Source organism: Agelaius phoeniceus, chromosome 18 (genome assembly GCF_051311805.1).
Source record: "Agelaius phoeniceus isolate bAgePho1 chromosome 18, bAgePho1.hap1, whole genome shotgun sequence".
NCBI classification, from domain to species: domain Eukaryota; kingdom Metazoa; phylum Chordata; class Aves; order Passeriformes; family Icteridae; genus Agelaius; species Agelaius phoeniceus.
In genome coordinates, this window is record NC_135282.1 from 12,438,140 (window position 1) to 12,457,500 (window position 19,361).

At 53.6% G+C, this 19,361-nt stretch overlaps 1 protein-coding gene across 5 annotated transcripts in view; it reads right to left on the reverse strand.

Moving 5' to 3' along the window:
- KSR2 (kinase suppressor of ras 2) overlaps positions 1 to 19,361 on the reverse strand; it is a 93,530-nt gene that overhangs the window by 66,208 nt on the left and 7,961 nt on the right. For all 5 annotated transcript variants that reach the window (XR_013184643.1, XR_013184642.1, XM_077187781.1 and 2 more), the window contains exons 3-4: positions 18,756 to 18,906; positions 8,893 to 9,394 (exon numbers count right to left, since the gene is read on the reverse strand). Coding sequence is in view for 3 of the 5 variants with exons in the window: in XM_077187781.1 (XP_077043896.1) it covers positions 8,893 to 9,394; positions 18,756 to 18,906 (653 nt within the window). In the remaining 2 variants the exon portion in view is untranslated. The remainder of the gene's footprint in view (positions 1 to 8,892; positions 9,395 to 18,755; positions 18,907 to 19,361) is intronic.

Here is a 19,361-nt window from a genome sequence, read left to right on the forward strand (position 1 = left end):
GGCACTGAGGGTGAGCTGGGGCCAGCCAGGGCTGCTGAGGCTGAGCCTCCTTCGGATGGAGAAACTTCCACAGGGATTCAGCCCCGGAATGGGGCACCCTGAGGGGGCTTCCCCATCCCCAGACAGCACAACCTCAGCCAGGTGGGGCAGATCTGGACAGTCCTGGAATGGTTTGGGATGGAAGGGACATTAAATCCCATCTCATCCCACCCCTGCCATGGCAGGGACGCCTCCCACTGTCCCAGGCTGCTCCCAGCCCCAGTGTCCAGCCTGGCCTGAAAAACTCCCAGGGACCCAGGGGCAGCCCCAGCTGCTCTGGGAGTTCCATCCCAGCTCCTCACCACCCTGCCAGGGAACAATTCCTAATTCCCAATATCCCATCCATCCCTGCCTCTGGCAGCGGGAGCCATTCCCTGTGTCCTGTCCCTCCATCCCTTGTCCCCAGTCCCTCTCCAGCTCTCCTGGAGCCCCTTTAGGCCCTGCAAGGGGCTCTGAGGTGTCCCTGGAGCCTTCTCCTCCCCAGGTGAGCACCCCCAGCTCTCCCAGCCTGGCTCCAGAGCAGAGGGATGGGTGGCCTGAAAGCCACAGAGATTCCCACAGGATCATCCAGTGCCACCCCTGCCATGGCAGGGACACCTCCCACTGTCCCAGGCTGCTCCCAGCCCCAGGGTCCAACCTGGCCTTGGGCACTGCCAGGGATCCAGGGGCAGCCCCAGCTGCTCCAGAGCAGAGGGGCTCCAGCCCTTGGAGCACCTCCATGGCCTCTCTGGACTCTGAGGAACACTCCCTGCTTTTGGTTTTCATCCCATTATTGCCAAGGAATCCCCTGGAGCCCTTGGCCAGCCTGGGCCAGCACAGAGGGTCAGGGCTGGGATGGCAGGAGGGTCAGGACAAGCTCCCACAAACCTCTTGAACCACGAAGAAATGAACAGGGGAGCTGCTCCTGGCTGGGAGACAGAGCTGGGCAGAGCTCAGGCTCTGCCAGGCCCAGCAGTGGTCAGTGCCAGCCTGGCCAGCGCTGCCCTCAGCCCCTGCCCTCCCCGTGCCCTCCCTCCCAGCCAGGAACGCGGTGCCACCTCTCCCAGGGTGCTCATCCTTATCTAAATTCATCCTCACGCCCGTCTGGCTTTGAAAGGAGCCTCAACTCCTCATTAAAGGACACGGTGAGAAGTTTCTCCTCTGAGCACGGTAAAGCTCCAGCGGCTCTGGATGGAATAGCAGGGCCGTAATTAACATTAATGACACTCCTAAGGAGCGCCGCAGCCCGGAGCAGCGGGACGGTTCCAGCACGGAGCCAGGTTGGTACGGGGACCACTCATCACTGTCACCTCACGGTGTGCAAAGCATCCTTTGAGGGAGCTGGACACATTCCAGGAGCTGTGCACAGCTCCACAGCCCGGCAGCAGCCGCGAGATTAATCAGGGGGATGATTTGGAAGCACAGGGAGAGATGCTGCTCGTTTTGCTCTCCAAATTCCTGCACTGCCACGCTCTGCCCCTCGCTGGAGTTCCAGGCTGGGCTCTGGTTTCAGGATAAATAACAGAGATCATGGGATCCTTGGAAATCATGGAGTCCCCAAGTGCCACATCCACACAGCTGTTAAATCCCTTCAGGGATGGGAACTCCAGCCCTGCTCTGGGCAGCTGTGCCAGTGCCTGACCTGAATCCCAGACCTCCAAAAACCTGGGAGCAGAGGGGACAGAGGTGAAAAATTGAATCCCAGACCTCCAAAAAACTGGGAACTGAGGGCCCAGAGGTGAAAAATTGAATCCCAGACCTCCAAAAACTTGGGAGCACAGGGGATGGAGGTGAAAAATTGAATCCCAAACCTCCAAAAATCTGGGAGCAGAGGTCTTCTCCACCATCCCCACCCCACTGAGCAGCCCCTGCTTAGACTGTGCCTCAGTTTTAATCATTTAAGCTGGTCCTAAACAGGCCCTGATGGATCGGCCCACCCTGCCCCTGCCCTGGCCCAGCCTGAGGCCGTTCCCTCTGCTCCTGTCCCTGTTCCCTGGGAGCACAGCCCGACCCCCCCGGCTGTCCCCTCCTGGCAGGAGCTGTGCAGAGCCACAAGGGCCCCCCTGAGGCTCCTTTGCTCCAGGCTGAGCCCCTGCCCAGCTCCCTCAGCCTCTCCTGGGGCTCCAGCCCCTTCCCAGCTCCGTTCCCTGGCCTGGCCACGCTCCAGCCCTTCCATGTCCATCTTGTCATGAGGGACACAAATGTGACCCCAAGATCTGAGGTGTCTCACAGGGGACGGGCCCTGCCCTGCTCCTGCTGCCACCCCAGGGCTGGCACAGCCCAGGTGCCAGTGCCCACCTTGGGAAGAGGCTCCATATGGATCATTCCCACACGTTGGGCACGTCCTGCTGCATCCACCTGCTCTGCAAACATCAATCTCCTGCTCGTGCCCAGTGCCAGGAGCCCACCTGCCTTTCCAAAGCTGGGCAATGTCACAGGAGCTGCCTGGATGCTCTCCTGAATCCTGCCCATGCAGAACATCCAAACATCGATCCACCAGGTGGATGGGAATTGCTACAAGGGGAAACATCATTATTATCAAGGTTGAGGAGCAGCAGAATTAATGATCCATCAGGGCCTGTTTAGGACCAGCTTAAATGATTAAATCTGAGGCACAGTCTAAGCAGGGGCTGCTCAGTGGGGTGGGGACGGTGGAGAAGACCTCTGCTCCCAGGTTTTTGGAGGTTTGGGATTCAGTTTTTCACCTCTCTTCCCTCAGCTCCCAGATTTTTGTGGGTGTGGGATTCAGTTTTTCACCTCCGTCCCCTGTGCTCCCAAGTTTTTGTGGGTCTGGGATCCAGTTTTTCACCTCTGGGCCATGATGTTCCCAGTTGGGCAGTAGATTTGGCCAAGTACCACAGGAAATATCCCATTGTGAGGAATTTGCAATGTGTGATGGAGAAGAAACACCCCCAGGACAGAAAGTGTCTAAAGTTAAAGTTGGAAATAGGTCAAGGAAAAAGGAAAAGAAGAAGCTGGGGATGTGCTCTATCACCAGGTCACATCTGAACTTCATGTTTGACTTCACCCAGCCAGGAAATCCTCATCCCAGTCTGGAAAAATCCCACCAAAAATCCACCTTGGCACCAATGGAGCAAAAGGGGAGGAAATGAACCCTCAGAAGGCTTTGAACCAGCAGGTTTTTCCACCAGGAAAACACCCACACCCGGAATGTCACTGCAGCAACACAGGACAAGGAGAACTCATGGAAAATTTAGCCAAAATCCAGCTGCCTTGAGCTGGAGGAGCCTCGTGCACCACAAAAATGTAATGTCCCATCCTGTCCAGCAGCTGCTGGAACTCAGCACGTCCCCAGGGCTGGGTCCTGCTCCCATCCTGCCTCTCCAGCTGCTTCCCAGAGGATGCTCCTTGGAGCTCATGGATCTGGCCACAGCAGCGCGGCAAAAGGAGCCACAGCTGGGAGCTGAGCAGGGTTTGGGCTCAGCTGCCCTTCACAAGGGTCAGGGATGAAGGGGGGGTCAGGGGATGGATCTAAGGAGGGGTCCAAGGATGAAGGAAGGGTCAAAGGACAGGCCTGAAAGACAAAGGATGGGCTAAGGAGGGGTCAGAGGGAGAAGGATGGGTTAAGGAGGGGTCCAAAGGTGAAGATGGGTCAAAAGATGAAGGGTGGGTCTAATAAGGGGTCCAGGGATGAAAGATGGGACAAGGGACAGGCCTGAAAGACAAAGGATGGGTCTAAGGATGGGCCCAAAGATGAAGGATGGGCTAAAAGATGATGGGTGGGTCTAAAGAGGGGTCCAAACATGAAGGATGGGTCAAAGGACAGGCCTGAAGGACAAAGGATGAGTCTAAGGAGGGCTCAGAAGGAAGAAGGATGGGCTGAAAGATGAAGGCTGCGTCTAATGAGGAGTCTAAGGATGAAGGATGGGTCAAAGGACAGGCCTGAAAGACAAAGGATGGGCTAAGGAGGGCTCAGAGGAAGAAGGATGGGGTAAGGAGGGCTCCAAAGATGAAGGATGGGCTAAAAGATGAAGGCCGTGTCTAATGAGGGGTCTAAGGATGAAGGATGAGTCTAAGGATGAGTCAAAGGACAAAGGGTAGGTCAGAGAAGGAAAGGGGTCCAGGGTCTAATGAGGGGTGCAGGGATGAAGGACAGGCCCAAGGACAGGCCTAAGGATGAAGGAGGGGTTCAAATATGGGGGAAAGGATGAAGGGTCTGTCTAAGGATGGGCCAAAGGACAAAGGATGGGTCCAATGTGGGGTCCCAGGATGAGGGGTGGGTCCAAGGACAGGTGTAAAGATGAAGGATGGGTCTGAGGATGGGTCTAAACGTGAAGAATAGTTCTAAGTACAAAGGAAAAGTCTAAGGATGAGCCTAAGGATGAAGGATGGGTCTAGTGAGGGATCCCAGGATGAGTCCAAGGACAGGTCTAAAGAAGAAGGATGGGTCTAAGGATGGGTCTAAGGATGGGCCCAAGGATGATGGATATGTCTAAGGACAAAGAAAAGGTCTAAGTACAGGTCAAAGGATAAAGGATGGGCCAAAGGACAAAGGCCAGGTCTAATGAGGGGTCCAGAGATGAAGGATGGCTTCAAGGAGAGGTCTAAAGATGAAGGCCAGATCTAAAGATGGGTCCAAGGACAATGGGTGGGCCTAGGTAGAGGTCAGAGGATAAAGGATGGGCCAAAGGACCAAGAACTGGCCAAAGGCCAGGTCTAAAGAGGGGTCCAAGGATGAAGGATGGGCTAAAGGGGAGGCCTAAAGATGAAGGCCAGGTCTAAAGAGGGGTCGAAGGATGAAGGATGGGCTAAAGGGGAGGCCTAAAGATGAAGGCCAGGTCTAAAGAGGGGTGTAAGGATGATGGGTGGGCCTAGGTAGAGGACAAAAGACAAAAGATGGGCCAAAGGATGGGTCTAAGGGTAAAATCCACCCACTCCTTCCAAGGGTTAACAAGCCCTTAACGAGCTGGACTTCTATTCCCCAGCTAATGGATTTTTGAGACCTCCCATTCCAAGTTTGTTTCTTCCCTGGCTCCTGGCTGATGGATAATCATTAACTACCCATGAGAGACTCCAATGGCCCGTGGAATTCATGAGGTATTAAATGGGCATTATTTTATCAGCCACTCTCAATGTTTTGTTTGGGTTTGAGGACCATTCCTGAGATGTTTATGGGCTGTGGATTTATGGAAGTCAGGGGATCTTTTCAGGAGTAATGTTCCGTACCTCGGAGTTACGGTCGACAGCTGGAGACTCCATGCGGGAAAATTGGAGGCTGGGAGCTCCAAAACAAAAAAATCAGACTTAACCCCTGCCTCAGAAGGTCTTGGCACACAGAAATGATGGATTAAACACCAGGAATAAGATCCAAAACACAACATTCAAAGGAGTTTATGAGCTGTCATCGGGAATCAAGCAGTACAAGGTGGCCTTGCTCGGGAGGGGACCCGGTCGCTGCTGCTGCTGTCACAAATAAATGGTGCTGGTTTATTTTCTGTCTGTGCCAAGGTGGAAAAATCCAGGGGGAGCAGCCTCAGAGAACCCTGAGGGCTCCACTCCATCAATCCCAACCCACAGCTCATAGGGAGAGAGATTTCTCCTCCTGCCAAAGTCACCCCAGAGCCCCTTTCACCCCATCCTGAGCTGAGGAGGAGATAAAGGGACTTTGGATAAGTGGCAGGACCCAGGGAATGGCTCCCACTGCCAGAGGGCAGGGATGGATGGGATATTGGGAATTAGGAATTGTTCCCTGGCAGGGTGGGCAGGCCCTGGCACAGGGTGCCCACCCTGGATCCCTGGCAGTGCCCAAGGCCAGGCTGGACACTGGGGCTGGGAGCAGCCTGGGACAGTGGGAGGTGTCCCTGCCATGGCAGGGGTGGCACTGGATGGGCTTTAATGTCCCTTCCATAAATCAGCCTGAGGGACACCAACCTCCCTCCTGGGAGGGTCTCAAAGGGCCCTTGCAGAGACCAGGCAGGATGGAGTTAAACCTCCACCCCAAATTCACTCCAGGAGATCCCACCCAGCACTTGGGATCCTCAAACTCTCAGCTGTCCATGTCCAGCCCATCCTTCCATGCTGGAACAGGACACAGGGAACAAAAAGCCCCAATCCAAAGCAACCCAAGGGCCCAGGAGCACAACAAAAACCAGGAGGGGTTGATCAGGGAAGGCTCCAAACCCTCCTCCAGGGATGAGCTCCCTCCTGCAGGAAGCACAGAGGACTCGGACTTCAGGAACACTGTAAAAGTATGCCATTAAAAAAAATCCATCCTCAAATTCCACGGCCATAAAATAACAATTAGCTGAGAAGAGCCAGAAAATATTTCAATTTTAATCCAGTTTTTATCTGTGCCAGGCATTTTCCACCTCATCCAGGCTAATAAACAACTTCCACTCCAGCAGGGCTGTGCTGGAAAAAAAGAGGGAAAAAAGAAGAAGCTGCCTCTTTAATGCACTAATTACAATCCCGAAGCACTAATGGGATTAGCAGGCAGGATTTAGTGGTTGTCTCCTGCAAAATCATGAAGTGCCATTAGAGAAAATGAAGTTCCCTGCTTCTCCAAGAGGTTTGCAGGAATCCGGATCCAACCCGGCGCAGCAGCCCCTGGAGCACAACGGGGCCCTGTCAATATTGGCTCTTCCCTTGATTAATTCCCTAATCAGGAGCTGAATTTGCCCAGCACCACTGGGAAGGGAGCACTGGAGACACTGGGAGAACTGGCTGCAGTCAGGCAAAGGAATCATGGAATGGTTTGGGTGGGAAGGGACCTTAAAGCCCATCCAGTGCCACCCCTGCCATGGCAGGGACACCTCCCACTGTCCCAGGCTGCTCCAAATCCCATCCAACCTGGCCTGGGACATTCCAGAGATCCAGGGGCAGCTTCAGCTTCTCTGGGCACCTTGTGTGGAGAGGGATGAAGGCAGAGGGGACATCACTGTGTGTTTGTGTCACCCTGTGTGGCATTTCCATCTGCATGCCCTTCCCTGTTCCTTCCCTTTGCAGGGAATTCCAGGCACCCCCTCCCCACCCTGGGGAATCAGTGACCAGAAGATTCCATGGTGTCCAGCTCCAGGTCAGGGTGACCACGAGTGCTGGAAGGTGTCCCTGCCCTTGGAATGACACGAGCTTTAACTCCTTCCAGCCCAAACCTCCATTCCTGTGATCCCTGCCTGACAGGGACATCTTTCCCAACGTCTCCAGCGCTCCCTTCCCACTGCTGCCCAGCAATTTCAGCTCAGGATCATCAGGGAATACCCAGGGATCAAACAGGGCCAGCTCTGCCCTGGGTGAGACCCTCTCCAGCTGAGGGCAGAGCATGGATTGGGGCTGGAATGCCGAGAAAAGCAGGAGGAGGGAGAGGCAGCTCCCGGGAATGCTCCCTGGGGACACGGGGCTGCTCCTGGGGACCCAACAAAGCCAACACTTCTCCAGTGCCTGAGCATGAGGGTGGCGTTCCAGGAAGCATTTCCAGCTGAAATGACTTTGTTCCCAAAAGCTAAAAGCCCTGAGAGAACAAAAATTCCCAGCTCAGGGGAAAAGGAGGGTGGATGCTCACCCTCACCCCTGCACAATGACGGCTGCCACAGCCTGGGGGACAAGTGACACCGCCACGCTGAGGCCACCAGACACATCTGCCACCCCCAAACCTGCCCTGGTTCCCTCTGCCCAACAAGGGCAGCTCCAGGTCAGGCACGGGGAGCACCTCAGTGGATTTAACCCTTCCTGTATCCCAGCTGGAGCTGCCCAAACACCACGGACAGGCCGGAGGGGCTGTGCTGTGCCAAAGCTTCCATGCTCCCTCCACAGCCCTCAGAGGACTCTTCCCAAGATTCTGGCACGGCTTTTTTATCCCCAAGAACTCCGAATCTGGGGACAAAAGGAGCAGCTTGTCCTGGGATCCTGCTTTGGACCAGCTCCATCCCGAAACGCCCTCAGGGAGAGGCGGTGATGTCCCAAAGTGGCCACGAGTTCCCTCTGCCACCCCGTGCCATGGCAGGAGGAAGGTTTTCCGAGCAGGGCCACGGAAAGGGAAGGAAAGGGATAGGGAGGGAATGTAGGGATGCCAGGGAATCCTTTCCCTGCACAGCAGCAGCCTCTGCCGGCAGCGGAGCCGCAGAGCAGGAGCCGCGGGATGCGGCAGAGCCTGGATGGAAAAGATCCCGGGGGATCTCCAGAACACAAACTCCTCTCCATGAGGATTTATAAATCCATATATCCACTTTGCAGCTGGAAGGTGATTATTCCCATCTCTCTCCGGCGTGCACTCACTCCCCCATGCAGCTCTCACAGCCATTCCCGTGCAGCAGCTGGAAAACCCAACCCTCCCATCCCACATTCCAGCACGGCCAGCAGCAATCCTGGAGCCCCTGGGTGCTCCCCATCCACCCCAAAATGAGATGAGATCCTAGGGGAGCAGAACCCCATCCCACAACCTCCCAGCTCCCCATCCACCCCAAAATGAGATCCTGGGGGAGCAGAACCGACACCATCCCACAACACCCCCGCTGCAAGGAGCTGCAAAAAGGAATTTCCACACAAAGCCTCCAAACTAGACACATTATTTAGAGATAAAAATCCTTTTCCCAAGGCGCTGGGATGAGGTTTACCCCTCTCAACACACACCCAGGGCACCACTTACTTGGGGTGTGCACCTCATCCACCCCAAAATGAGATCCCGGGGGAGCAGAACCCCATCCCACAACTTCCTAGCTCCCCACCCACCCCAAAATGAGATCCTGGGGGAGCAGAACCCCATCCCACAACACCCCCGCTGCAAGGAGCTGCAAAAAGGAATTTCCACACAAAACCTCCAAACTAGATGCATTATTTAGGGATAAAAGTCCTTTTCCCAAGGCGCTGGGATGAGGTTTTCCCCTCCCAACACGCAGCAGCACCCGGGGCACCACTTACTTGGGGGTGTGCGCCTCATCCACGCGGTGCCCCAGCTGGAACTCGTGGGATTTGCTGCGGTGCAGCGCCGTGAATCCCGGGATGAGGTGGATCAGCTTCCTCGACGAGGGCGGGGGAGTCCCGGGGGGCTTCAGTTTGTTCCTGCGGCGCACGGGGGGGGTCCCCGGCGGGGTCATGGTGGTGACGATGTTGGGGGTGCGCGGGGGGGTGTGCGCGGCGTGGCGCTGCCTTGGCGACGGCGGCAGCGAGCGGTGCCCGGACTCCAGCGGTGGGCACAGCCCCGGGTGGCCCTCCACGGTCAGGCGGTCCACGTGCGTGTACATGGGGCCGTGGGACGAGCCGGCGTGGCAGTGGTGCTGCCCGCATTTGGGTGGTACCTTGGGGCTCGGGTGCGTCCTGCCCCAGGGCCCCGGCTCCGCGCTGGGGCAGCCGGGGCTGTTCTCCTTGCCCGGCTCCGTGCTCGGCCACTGGATGGTCCAGTCCTGCTTGGAGAGGCTCCCGCCTGGAGAGGGCACAGAGACACGGCCGTGAGGTGCGGCGGAGGGTGGGGATTTGTCGCAGACATCTTTTCGTGAAAAATCCTTTCTTTAGGATTTTTCCTCCTGAGAAGATGAGAGGCCTCAGGAATGAAATGTAAGCAATGGTTATCTGCTGCTGTGGAATGCAACAGGTGCATCTGGGATTGGCCCATCTTGGTTTGTTTGTAATTCATGGCCAATCACAGTCAGCTGGCTCGGACAGAGAGTCCAAGACAGAAGCTTTGTTATCATTCTTTGCTTTCTATTCTTAGCTGGCCTTCTGATGAGGTCTTTTTCTTCTATTCTTTTGGTATAGTTTTAATGTAATATATATCATAAAATAATAAATCAGCATTCTGAAACATGGAGTCAGATCCTCATCTCTTCCCTCAACATAAGACCATAAGGCTGATTCTCTGATCAGCCCTGCAGGGGTTAAAGGTCCCATCCCTGGGAGGGTTTATGGGGTGGATGGGGCTGGGAGCAGCCTGGTTGAGTGGAAGGTGTCCTTGCCTATGGAATGGGATGATCCTAAAGGTTCCTTCCAACCCAGCTGTTCCATGATTGATTCAATGCTGGCACTGCATCCCAGCAGGAAGCTTCTCTGTGTTACAGAATCTTGGAATGGTTTGGGTGGGAAGGAACATTAAATCCCATTCAGTGCCACCCCTGCCATGGCAGGGACACCTCCCCTGTCCCAGGCTGCTCCCAGCCCCAGTGTCCAGCCTGGCCTTGGGCACTGCCAGGGATCCAGGGGCAGCCCCAGCTGCTCTGGGCACCTGTGCCAGGGCCTGCCCACCCTGCCAGGGAACAATTCCTGATTCCCAATATCCCATCCATCCCTGCCCTCTGGCAGTGGGAGCCATTCCCTGGGTCCTGTCCCTCCATCCCTTGTCCCCAGTCCCTCTCCAGCTCTCCTGGAGCCCCTTCAGGCCCTGCAAGGGGCTCTGAGGTGTCCCTGGAGCCTTCTCCTCTCCAGGTGAGCACCCCCAGCTCTCCCAGCCTGGCTCCAGAGCAGAGGGATGGGTGGCCTGAAAGCCACAGAGATTCCCACAGGATCACCCAGTGCCACCCCTGCCATGGCAGGGACACCTCCCACTGTCCCAGGCTGCTCCAAGCCCTGGCCAACCTGGCCTTGGGCATTCCAGGGATGCAGGGGCAGCCAGAGCTGCTCTGGAGATCCCACTGTGGAGCCTCACCCCTCCAAGAGAGGAATTTCCAGGGGTGGAGGTGTCCCCACGTGTCCCCACCATCACCAGCTCCTGCTGCCACCCCCAATGGTGGCACTGGGATGGTGACACCCCTCCCTCCCATAATGAGGGAGCTGTAATTAACAGAGGCCCCTCTCCACTCCTAATTATCCATCACCACCAGGAGCCAAGCAGCACCTTTGGAGCATCCCAGGAATGATCCAGGAGGAATTTGGTCCTTAATCCCAGCTCAAGGCCCCTCGACTGAGGCCTTTTGATTGTCCCCACCAAGGAAAACCCAAATCTCCTCATTTTCCAAATCTCCTCCTTCCCCTCCCTGGCTGCGTTGGGAATTGGATCCTCTCCCCTTGCTCCAGGCTTTTCATGGGAATGTTCCACTTCAAGCTCCAGGGAAAAAGGAGAGGCTTGGGAAAGGAAAGGTTTGGGTTGAAAAAAAGCTTTTAGTCCAGGGGTGGAGGATGGGGCATGAGGAGTTTGCTGGAGTCATTTTCTCAGAGCACAACATCAAAATAACTGATAAAAAAGGCCAAAATAATTGTAAAATATGAAAAAATGAACAGGAAAAAATTCCCAAATAACTATAAAGTATGTTTAAAATAACAATAAACAATTTCTAAATAATTGTGAAATATTAAAACATGTATAAACAGAAGAATAAAAATTAAAACAATATTTAAAATCTTTACAATTAAAATGAATTAATTAGAATGAATTAAAAATTAAAGTAAAGCAAATATTAATTAAAATTTTAGAAATTAAAATAAATTAATCAGAATAAAATATAATTAAAAGGTTTAAAATTAAAATTAACTGAAAATAAAAGTACATCAAAATAAATAAAGTAAAAAACATAAGTAAAAATTCTAAAAAATAAAAAAATTAATTAGAATGACTAAGAAGTACAAGAAATGAAAAGTAAGAAGTAAAAATGCTGTAAGATAAAATTAATTCGATCAAATAAGAAATTAAAAGAAATAAAAACTATCAATGCTTAAAAGTAAAATAATTCATTAGAACGATGAATAAATAAAAATAAATTAAAATAAAAATAAGAATAGTAAAAATATTTGCAAAAAAGAAATTTGAAAAGTATCCGCTATGCAAATCACCGCGCGCCTATGCAAATCCTGCTCTTCCCATTGGCCACTTCCGTCGCCTTGATTTGCATAACGCCGAGCCGGCCCGGCGCTAATTAGCGGCGTTAATGAAGATGGGGCGAGGATGTCCCTGCACCCCCTGGGAATAAAATCCACCCCCGGTCCGGGCTGAAAATAACCGGGAAAAGGCGGGAGAACGTAATTCCAGAGGGGAAGGCGGCAGGCAGCGAGATGGGATCAGCTTAAACCGGGAATGCGCTTAAGAGGGGAAAAAACAACAAAAATATCCCAAAGCTCCTCCGGCTCCAAAGCCTGTTAGGGGCGGGAGGATCCCGCTCCCTCCCGGCGCTCCCCGCTGCCGCTGCTGCTGCTCCGATTCCCGGCTGGAAATGCACGGGGAGAGATGGGAGGGAAGGAAAGTCCCCTGTGTCCCGTTTGTTCCCTGATTGCTCCTCAAAACTTCGTTGTTTTTGTTAGATTCCAAGTATTATATATTATATTATGTTATTTCATATTAAATTTAATATATATTATTTATTAATTATTATATAGTCTAATATACAGTATTTCTTTAATATATTATATATATTAATGATTTCTTTCTATATTATTTCTATATTTTTTATATATTTATTTATATATTTATATATTAAGAATATATGTAATATAATTATATTTATTATATGTATTATATAATTATATATGAATACATATGTTATATATGATATATTATATATTATGTATAATATTATTTAATATATATTATACTTTATAATATAATATAAGAGAATAGATAAGATAGAAAAGATTATATAATATATGTTATTATATATATTATAATTATATTATATATACATTATATATTTATATATACATTATATATAATATTTATATATATAATATATATATTATATGTATATATAATGAGATTATATGTAATAGATAATATAATATATATTTTATTATATAATTTTATCTATTATAATATAATCATATTTATTCAATAAAAATTATGTTCTTTTTTTGATATGAGCCACAGCCACCTCCCAATCCCACGGGACACTTCTCCTGTCCCTGTGGATGCTCCCTTGGGGTGAATTTGGCTTCAAATCCCCTCGGATCCAACCCATTTCATCAGGGAAACTTTTCCCAAACTTCTCCATTAAAAACCGACAGGAAAACACTCCTGGGAAGAGGAGGCAGCGCTGGGATGCAGCTCATGGATCCAGAGATGGAAAAATCTTGTGTCCCAAAAAAAATGGAAAAATTTTGTGTCCCAAACCACAAAAAGCAAGGTTTGCTTTGTTTTCCTACAAAGAAAGGCTGGGAACAATTCCCACAGGACCTGGCGAGGCAGCCCAGCTGCTCCTGGGGATGCTCCCAGTGCTCCTGCCCTTCCCAAAAGCTGCTCCAAACTGGAGATTTTGGGATGTCCAGGGTGTTTTGGGAACCAGCACACACATGCCAGGATAGCAGCCTCTGGAATGGACTCTGGAATCCCCAGCCTGGCAGCACTGGGATATCAGGAAGGTCAACTCTTCCCTCCTGTCCATCACACCAGCACAGCTCCCAAATTCCCTCCAATTCCCTTCAAACTGGGATTTTCCTGCTTTTCCCTCACTGCTCCCGACCCTGTCTGACCCCACGCTGTCCCCAAGCCACCCTCAGCCTTCCCAGGGCTCATCAAGATCCCATTCCAGCTCATTTTTCCCGGTAGGACACTTAAAAACCTGCACACATCCCCCAGCAGTCACAGCCCATCAACTCCTGCAGCCACAGCTCCTGGAGGATTTAATATTCAATTAATCCCGCCCCGAGATCAAACCCCAAAACAAAACCCCAAGGATCCCAGGAAAACCCAATCTTTGGTAACCCCACAAAGTAGGGGGGTGAGTGTGGATGTGCCACACTCTAATTTATGGGATGCTCTGGGGTGTCACTGTGATATTTTATGAAAAATCCCTTTGCCAGGATTTCTTCTCCTGGGAAGCTGGGAAGCTTCAGCTTCTCCGTGTTTTGGTGCTTTGGAATGTGATTTGGAGAATTGTTGACCCAGCATGGGAATTGTTTTTAATTAATGCCCAATCACCATCAACTGTGTCAGACTCTGAGTCTGTCATGGGTTCTCTTTATTGATTCTTGTCCAGCCTTCGGATGTCGCCTTTCTTTTTCTTTAGTGGAGTTTTAGTATATAATTTATTTTACTATAATATCATAATATCATAAATCAACCTTCTGAGAACTTGGAATCAAATTCTCATCTCTCACCTCATCCTGGGGACCCTCACAACACCACAACACCGGGGTTTTCCCTGCTGGCCCTGGGATGCTCAGCTTGGGAAGTGCCTCCTTTTCCAAGCCCATCCCGGCCAAATCCATCTCCATGAAACAGCCTCCAGCTCCCTGCCCAGGCAGGGGCGGCCTGGGAAATTAGAGGCTTCTAATTAATGACTCAATAAATAAAGATGGATGGGAAAGGTTAATCCTGAACCTCATTCCTGCTTTATGAATACAAATCTTGGCGACTCGGAATCAGCCGCTGCAGCTCCTGCCAAGGAATTCCAGCTTTTAAGGATGTAACTTGTTCATTAATTACATTTTTGGGATGAGAATAGTGTATTGATTCACAAGGAGATAAAATGCTGCTAAAATACAGATTAAAAGGTGTTTCTGAGGCAGTTGGTGCATTTGGGGCTCCTTTGGTGGGGGCTGTTATATCCCAAGGGATCTAAAATCCCAACACTGCATCCAAAAAGCATCGCTGCCATCCCAGGATGCTTTTCTATCCCCATCCTAAAGATTCCCAGACAGGTCCTCAGGGCTGGTATCTCACTGTCATGGAGCCATGGAGCCAGCCAGCAGCTCCAAATCCCTGGAATCCAGAGGATGGATGGATGATGGATGGATGGATGGATGGATGGATGGATGGATGGATGGATGGATGGATGATGGATGGATGGATGGATGATGGAGGATGGATGGATGGATGGATGGATGGATGGATGGATGGATGGATGGATGGATGATGGAGGGATGGATGGATGATGGATGGAGGGATGATGGATGGGTGGATGGATGATGGATGGATGATGGATGGGTGGATGGATGATGGATGGATGGATGGATGGATGGATGGATGATGGATGGATGATGGATGGATGGGTGGATGATGGATGGATGATGGATGGATGGATGGATGGATGGATGATGGATGGATGGATGGATGGATGGATGGGTGGATGGATGATGGATGGATGGATGATGGATGGATGGATGATGGATGGATGATGGATGGATGGGTGGATGATGGATGGATGATGGATGGATGGATGGATGGATGGACGGATGGATGGATGGATGAGGGATGGATGATGGATGGATGGATGGATGGATGGATGGACGGATGGATGGATGGATGAGGGATGGATGGATGATGGATGGATGGATGGATGGATGATGGATGGATGGATGGATGGATGGATGGATGATGGATGGATGGATGGATGGATGGATGGATGGATGGATGGATGATGGATGGATGGATGATGGATGGGTGGATGGATGGATGGATGGATGGATGGATGGATGGATGGATGGATGGATGGATGATGGATGGATGGATGATGGATGGATGGATGATGGATGGGTGGATGGATGGATGATGGATGGATGGATGGAGGGATGGATGGATGGTGGATGGATGGATGGATGGATGGATGGATGGATGGATGGATGGATGGATGATGGATGGATGGATGGATAAAAGCAGCACAGCACCCTCTAAGTGCACCCCAAAGCCACAACTCCATCACTTCTCAGTCCCCAGCAGCCCAGGGGGACATTCCCAAGGTCCCAGCAGTGCTGCTCTGCCCATCCCAATCCCACATCCCACCAAAACACGCTGCCTGGACCATAGGGAGTCTGGAGCAGGGTGGGATGATCAGCTCCCAGTGCCCACCCTCACCCTAAGGCACCCAGGGAGCATCCTGCCCTTCCCTGGCCAGAAACCCCACTGTTCCCAACTCCCTGCTGGCAGGAGAGGGGCAGGGGCTCTGCTCCTGCTCTCCCAAGGGGTGAAAAGAGGGTGAATTCCTGGGATGGAGCTGTTTGCTTGGCAGAGGCAGGGAACAGGGAGCCCATCTGGCATCACAGGGGGAGCTTCCCACACCCAAATCCTCAAGAAATTCAGGGAGATTTGGTCTCCTCCACTGCCTGGGAGCTCCTGCACCCCTCAGGTCACCTCCCTGTCCCCAAGGTTGTGTCATCCATGGGACAATGCATCTCCAGGAGGGCACAGACCCACAGCAGCTGGCATCTCCAAGGATCCAGATCCAGCTCTGGCAGAGCAGGAGTGGCCACGGCAGCATCCCAGCAATGCCAAAGGGACAGAGCAGGCAGAGCAGTGGGTGATGGATGGAGTTAAATGGGAAACACAAACACTCCCTGCCTGGCTGGCTCTCCCCTGCTGGGATCCAATGGACCACCAGGAATGCTGGCAGCCCCATCAGCTGCCCCATTAGGGAACAAATGGAGCAGCAGCATCCCACAGACCTCTGGTACTTCCATCTCCTCCTCCTTCCATCTCCTCCTCCTTCCATCTCCTCCAGCTGGAAAACTCCAGAGGAACCAGAGAAACTACCTGCAGCTGCCCAGCCAAAGGCCAAGGTGGATTTTCCAAAGCAGGGAATTCCCTGGGCCGAGAGGGCAGAGGAGAGAGTGGGATTTGTGTGGAGCAGCCTTTAAAAGTCAGAGGTGTTTGAACAAAGAGCAGCTGAGAGCCTTCCCCAGGCTCCCAGGGAGGCACCACCGCCCTTGCTCAAATAGCAGGGAGACCTGATGGAAATGCCGAGGGGAAGGGAGGCAGGAGCTGGGTTTAGGGAGCTGGAGAGGGGGGATGATCCCTAGGGAATGGCAGGCTGGGCTCAAACAGCCCCACCTCGCCCCAGTGCCACTGTCCCCAGCACAGGGTGGCACTGCCACTCTGTGCCACGTGGGAGAGGATCCAACAACCAGAACTGGTGGATGAGGCCAAAGTCTCTCCAGGCTGGAGCTGGAATCCCTCTCTGGGGCATTCCGTGCTCTGGGGACACTGCTGGGCCCCCAAAGCTGCCCCTCCTTGAAACCATGTCCCCTGCTGTCCCCAAGGGCTGCTCCACACCTGCAATGCCCAGCAGGGCTCATTCCCAGCCTCCCAAACCCTGGGGTGCAGCTGCATTGGAGGAACCTCTCTAGAGGGGACAGGAGCCAGGCAGAGGGATCTGGGGTCCCCAAATCATGGGGGTCTGGGGTCCCCAAATCACGGGGGTTTGCTGCTACCCCAGAGTCACCCCCTGTGCTGGCAGTGGCCTTCCTGAGCTGGCACCACAGCACCGGTTCTGTGCTGCCATCCATGGGGATGGGCTGTGCCAGAGGGGCTGGAGCGTGGCCAGGCCAGGGAACGGAGCTGGGAAGGGGCTGGAGCCCCAGGAGGGGCTGAGGGAGCTGGGCAGGGGCTCAGCCTGGAGCAAAGGAGCCTCAGGGGGGCCCTTGTGGCTCTGCACAGCTCCTGCCAGGAGGGCACAGCCGGGGGGGTCGGGCTGTGCTCCAGGGAACAGGGACAGGAGCAGAGGGAACGGCCTCAGGCTGGGCCAGGGCAGGGACAGGGTGGATATTGGGATAATTCCTTCCTGGAAAGGGTGGTCAGGTACTGGCACAGCTGCCCAGGGCAGTGCTGGAGTCCCATCCCTGCAGGGATTGAACAGCCATGTGGATGTGGCACTTGGGGACATGGGGCAGTGCTGGCCTTGGCGGTGCTGGGGATTGGCTGGACTCGCTCCTAAAGGATCTTTTCCAACCCAAAAGGTTCTGTTGTGACCGATCAAGGCTCGGATGGGACCCGGTGCCAGCATAGCCGGACCCTGCCCAGCCCAGGCCGCATCTCCCGAGCCTCGGCCCCGCTCTGCTCCCGGTACCGGCGCGGCTGCAGCCGGAGCGGCTCCGGCAGCGACTGAAGAGCGGAGCTCTGCTGCCACCGCCCGGGGAGCAGCAACGCCGCCCGCACCGCACAGCGCCGGGAACCGCGCACCCAGCGCCGGGAAGGGCGGGCGGGGCTGGGCATTCCCTGGGAAGGGGTCTGGGAATGGGGGCTCCGCTCCGAGCCAGCCGGAGGCGATGCTGGAGCTGCCCTGAGCTTTCCCCTGAGGCTCCTGACTGAGCTCCTGCAGGCAAGGGGGGTCAGGGGACCCTGTAAATCATGGAATGGGCTGGATTTGGAGGGGCCCTCATCCAGTGCCACCCCTGCCATGGCAGGGACACCTCCCACTGTCCCAGGCTGCTCCCAGCCCCAGTGTCCAGCCTGGCCTTGGGCACTGCCAGGGATCCAGGGGCAGCCCCAGCTGCTCTGGGCACCTGTGCCAGGGCCTGCCCACCCTGCCAGGGAACAATTCCTGATTCCCAATATCCCATCCATCCCTGCCCTCTGGCAGTGGGAGCCATTCCCTGGGTCCTGTCCCTCCATCCCTTGTCCCCAGTCCCTCCCCAGCTCTCCAGGAGCCCCTTTAGGCCCTGCAAGGGGCTCTGAGGTGTCCCTGGAACCTTCTCCTCTCCAGGTGAGCACCCCCAGCTCTCCCAGCCTGGCTCCAGCCCTTGGGGCATCTCCATCGCCTCCTCTGGGCTCACTCCAGCAGCTCCTGGAGTGGATTATCACCAGGGACAATCCCTCCTGATGCTGGGAACGCCATGCCCAGGGCCAGCTCTGCAGGTGGGGTCTCACCTGAGCAGGGCAGAGGGGCAGAATCCCCCCCTCCTTTCCCTCCTTTCCTGCTGCCCCTGCTGGGGGCTCAGCCCAGGGCAGGGGGGTTTGGGGTCCCAGCTCTCACCCACCAGCACCCCCAAATCCTTTTCCCAGCACAGCTCCCAAATGTTCCCTGCAGGAAATGATTCCCAGCCAGCCCCAGGGGTGCAGCAGCTCTGCCAGCATTGAAGCCACACTCCTGGTGCCATCAGAGCAGGATGGGGACACCCAGCCCGGGCAGGCTGGGGGGACAGGGGACACTCACCGGACTTGTGGACGCTGCGGAGGCAGGACAGGGACGCGTTCAGCCGGGCACACTCCTCACTGTTGGCCCCAAACTTCTCCACGGTGGCACAGACCTGGTCATCGGTCATGTCCAGCAGATCCTCCAGGCTGAGCTGCCCTGGGGCGATCTCCTGAGGGAGGAATGGGGCAGGAATGAGGGAGAAGGAGCAAAACCCCCCTGGAGCATCCTCTGCACCTCGGGGAACACCAGGGACAATCCATTCTCTTCGGGCCATGGACCAAACCCCTCCATTTCCCACCTGAATCTCCAAGAAAACCTGGAGGAACTGAGGTTTTATCTCCAGTTCTTCTACAGTTTTAGGTAAATCCAGACCCAGCTCAGCCTCTGGGAGCACCAGAAAAATCCATCCCTGAGTAAGAACATGCAGCACCTGAGCTTCACTCCAGAATTCCTTTTCCCTGGAGGTGGGATCGCCTTTGGGTGCCACCCTCTCAGTGCACCTGCAGGAGCCCAGGATGTGGCAGGAGGACACTGATGGGGACATGGGGTCTGTGTGACACACACTGGGGACAGCAACGGGGTGTCCTTAAAAAGGGGGAAAGGGAAAAAGGGGAAAAGGGAGAA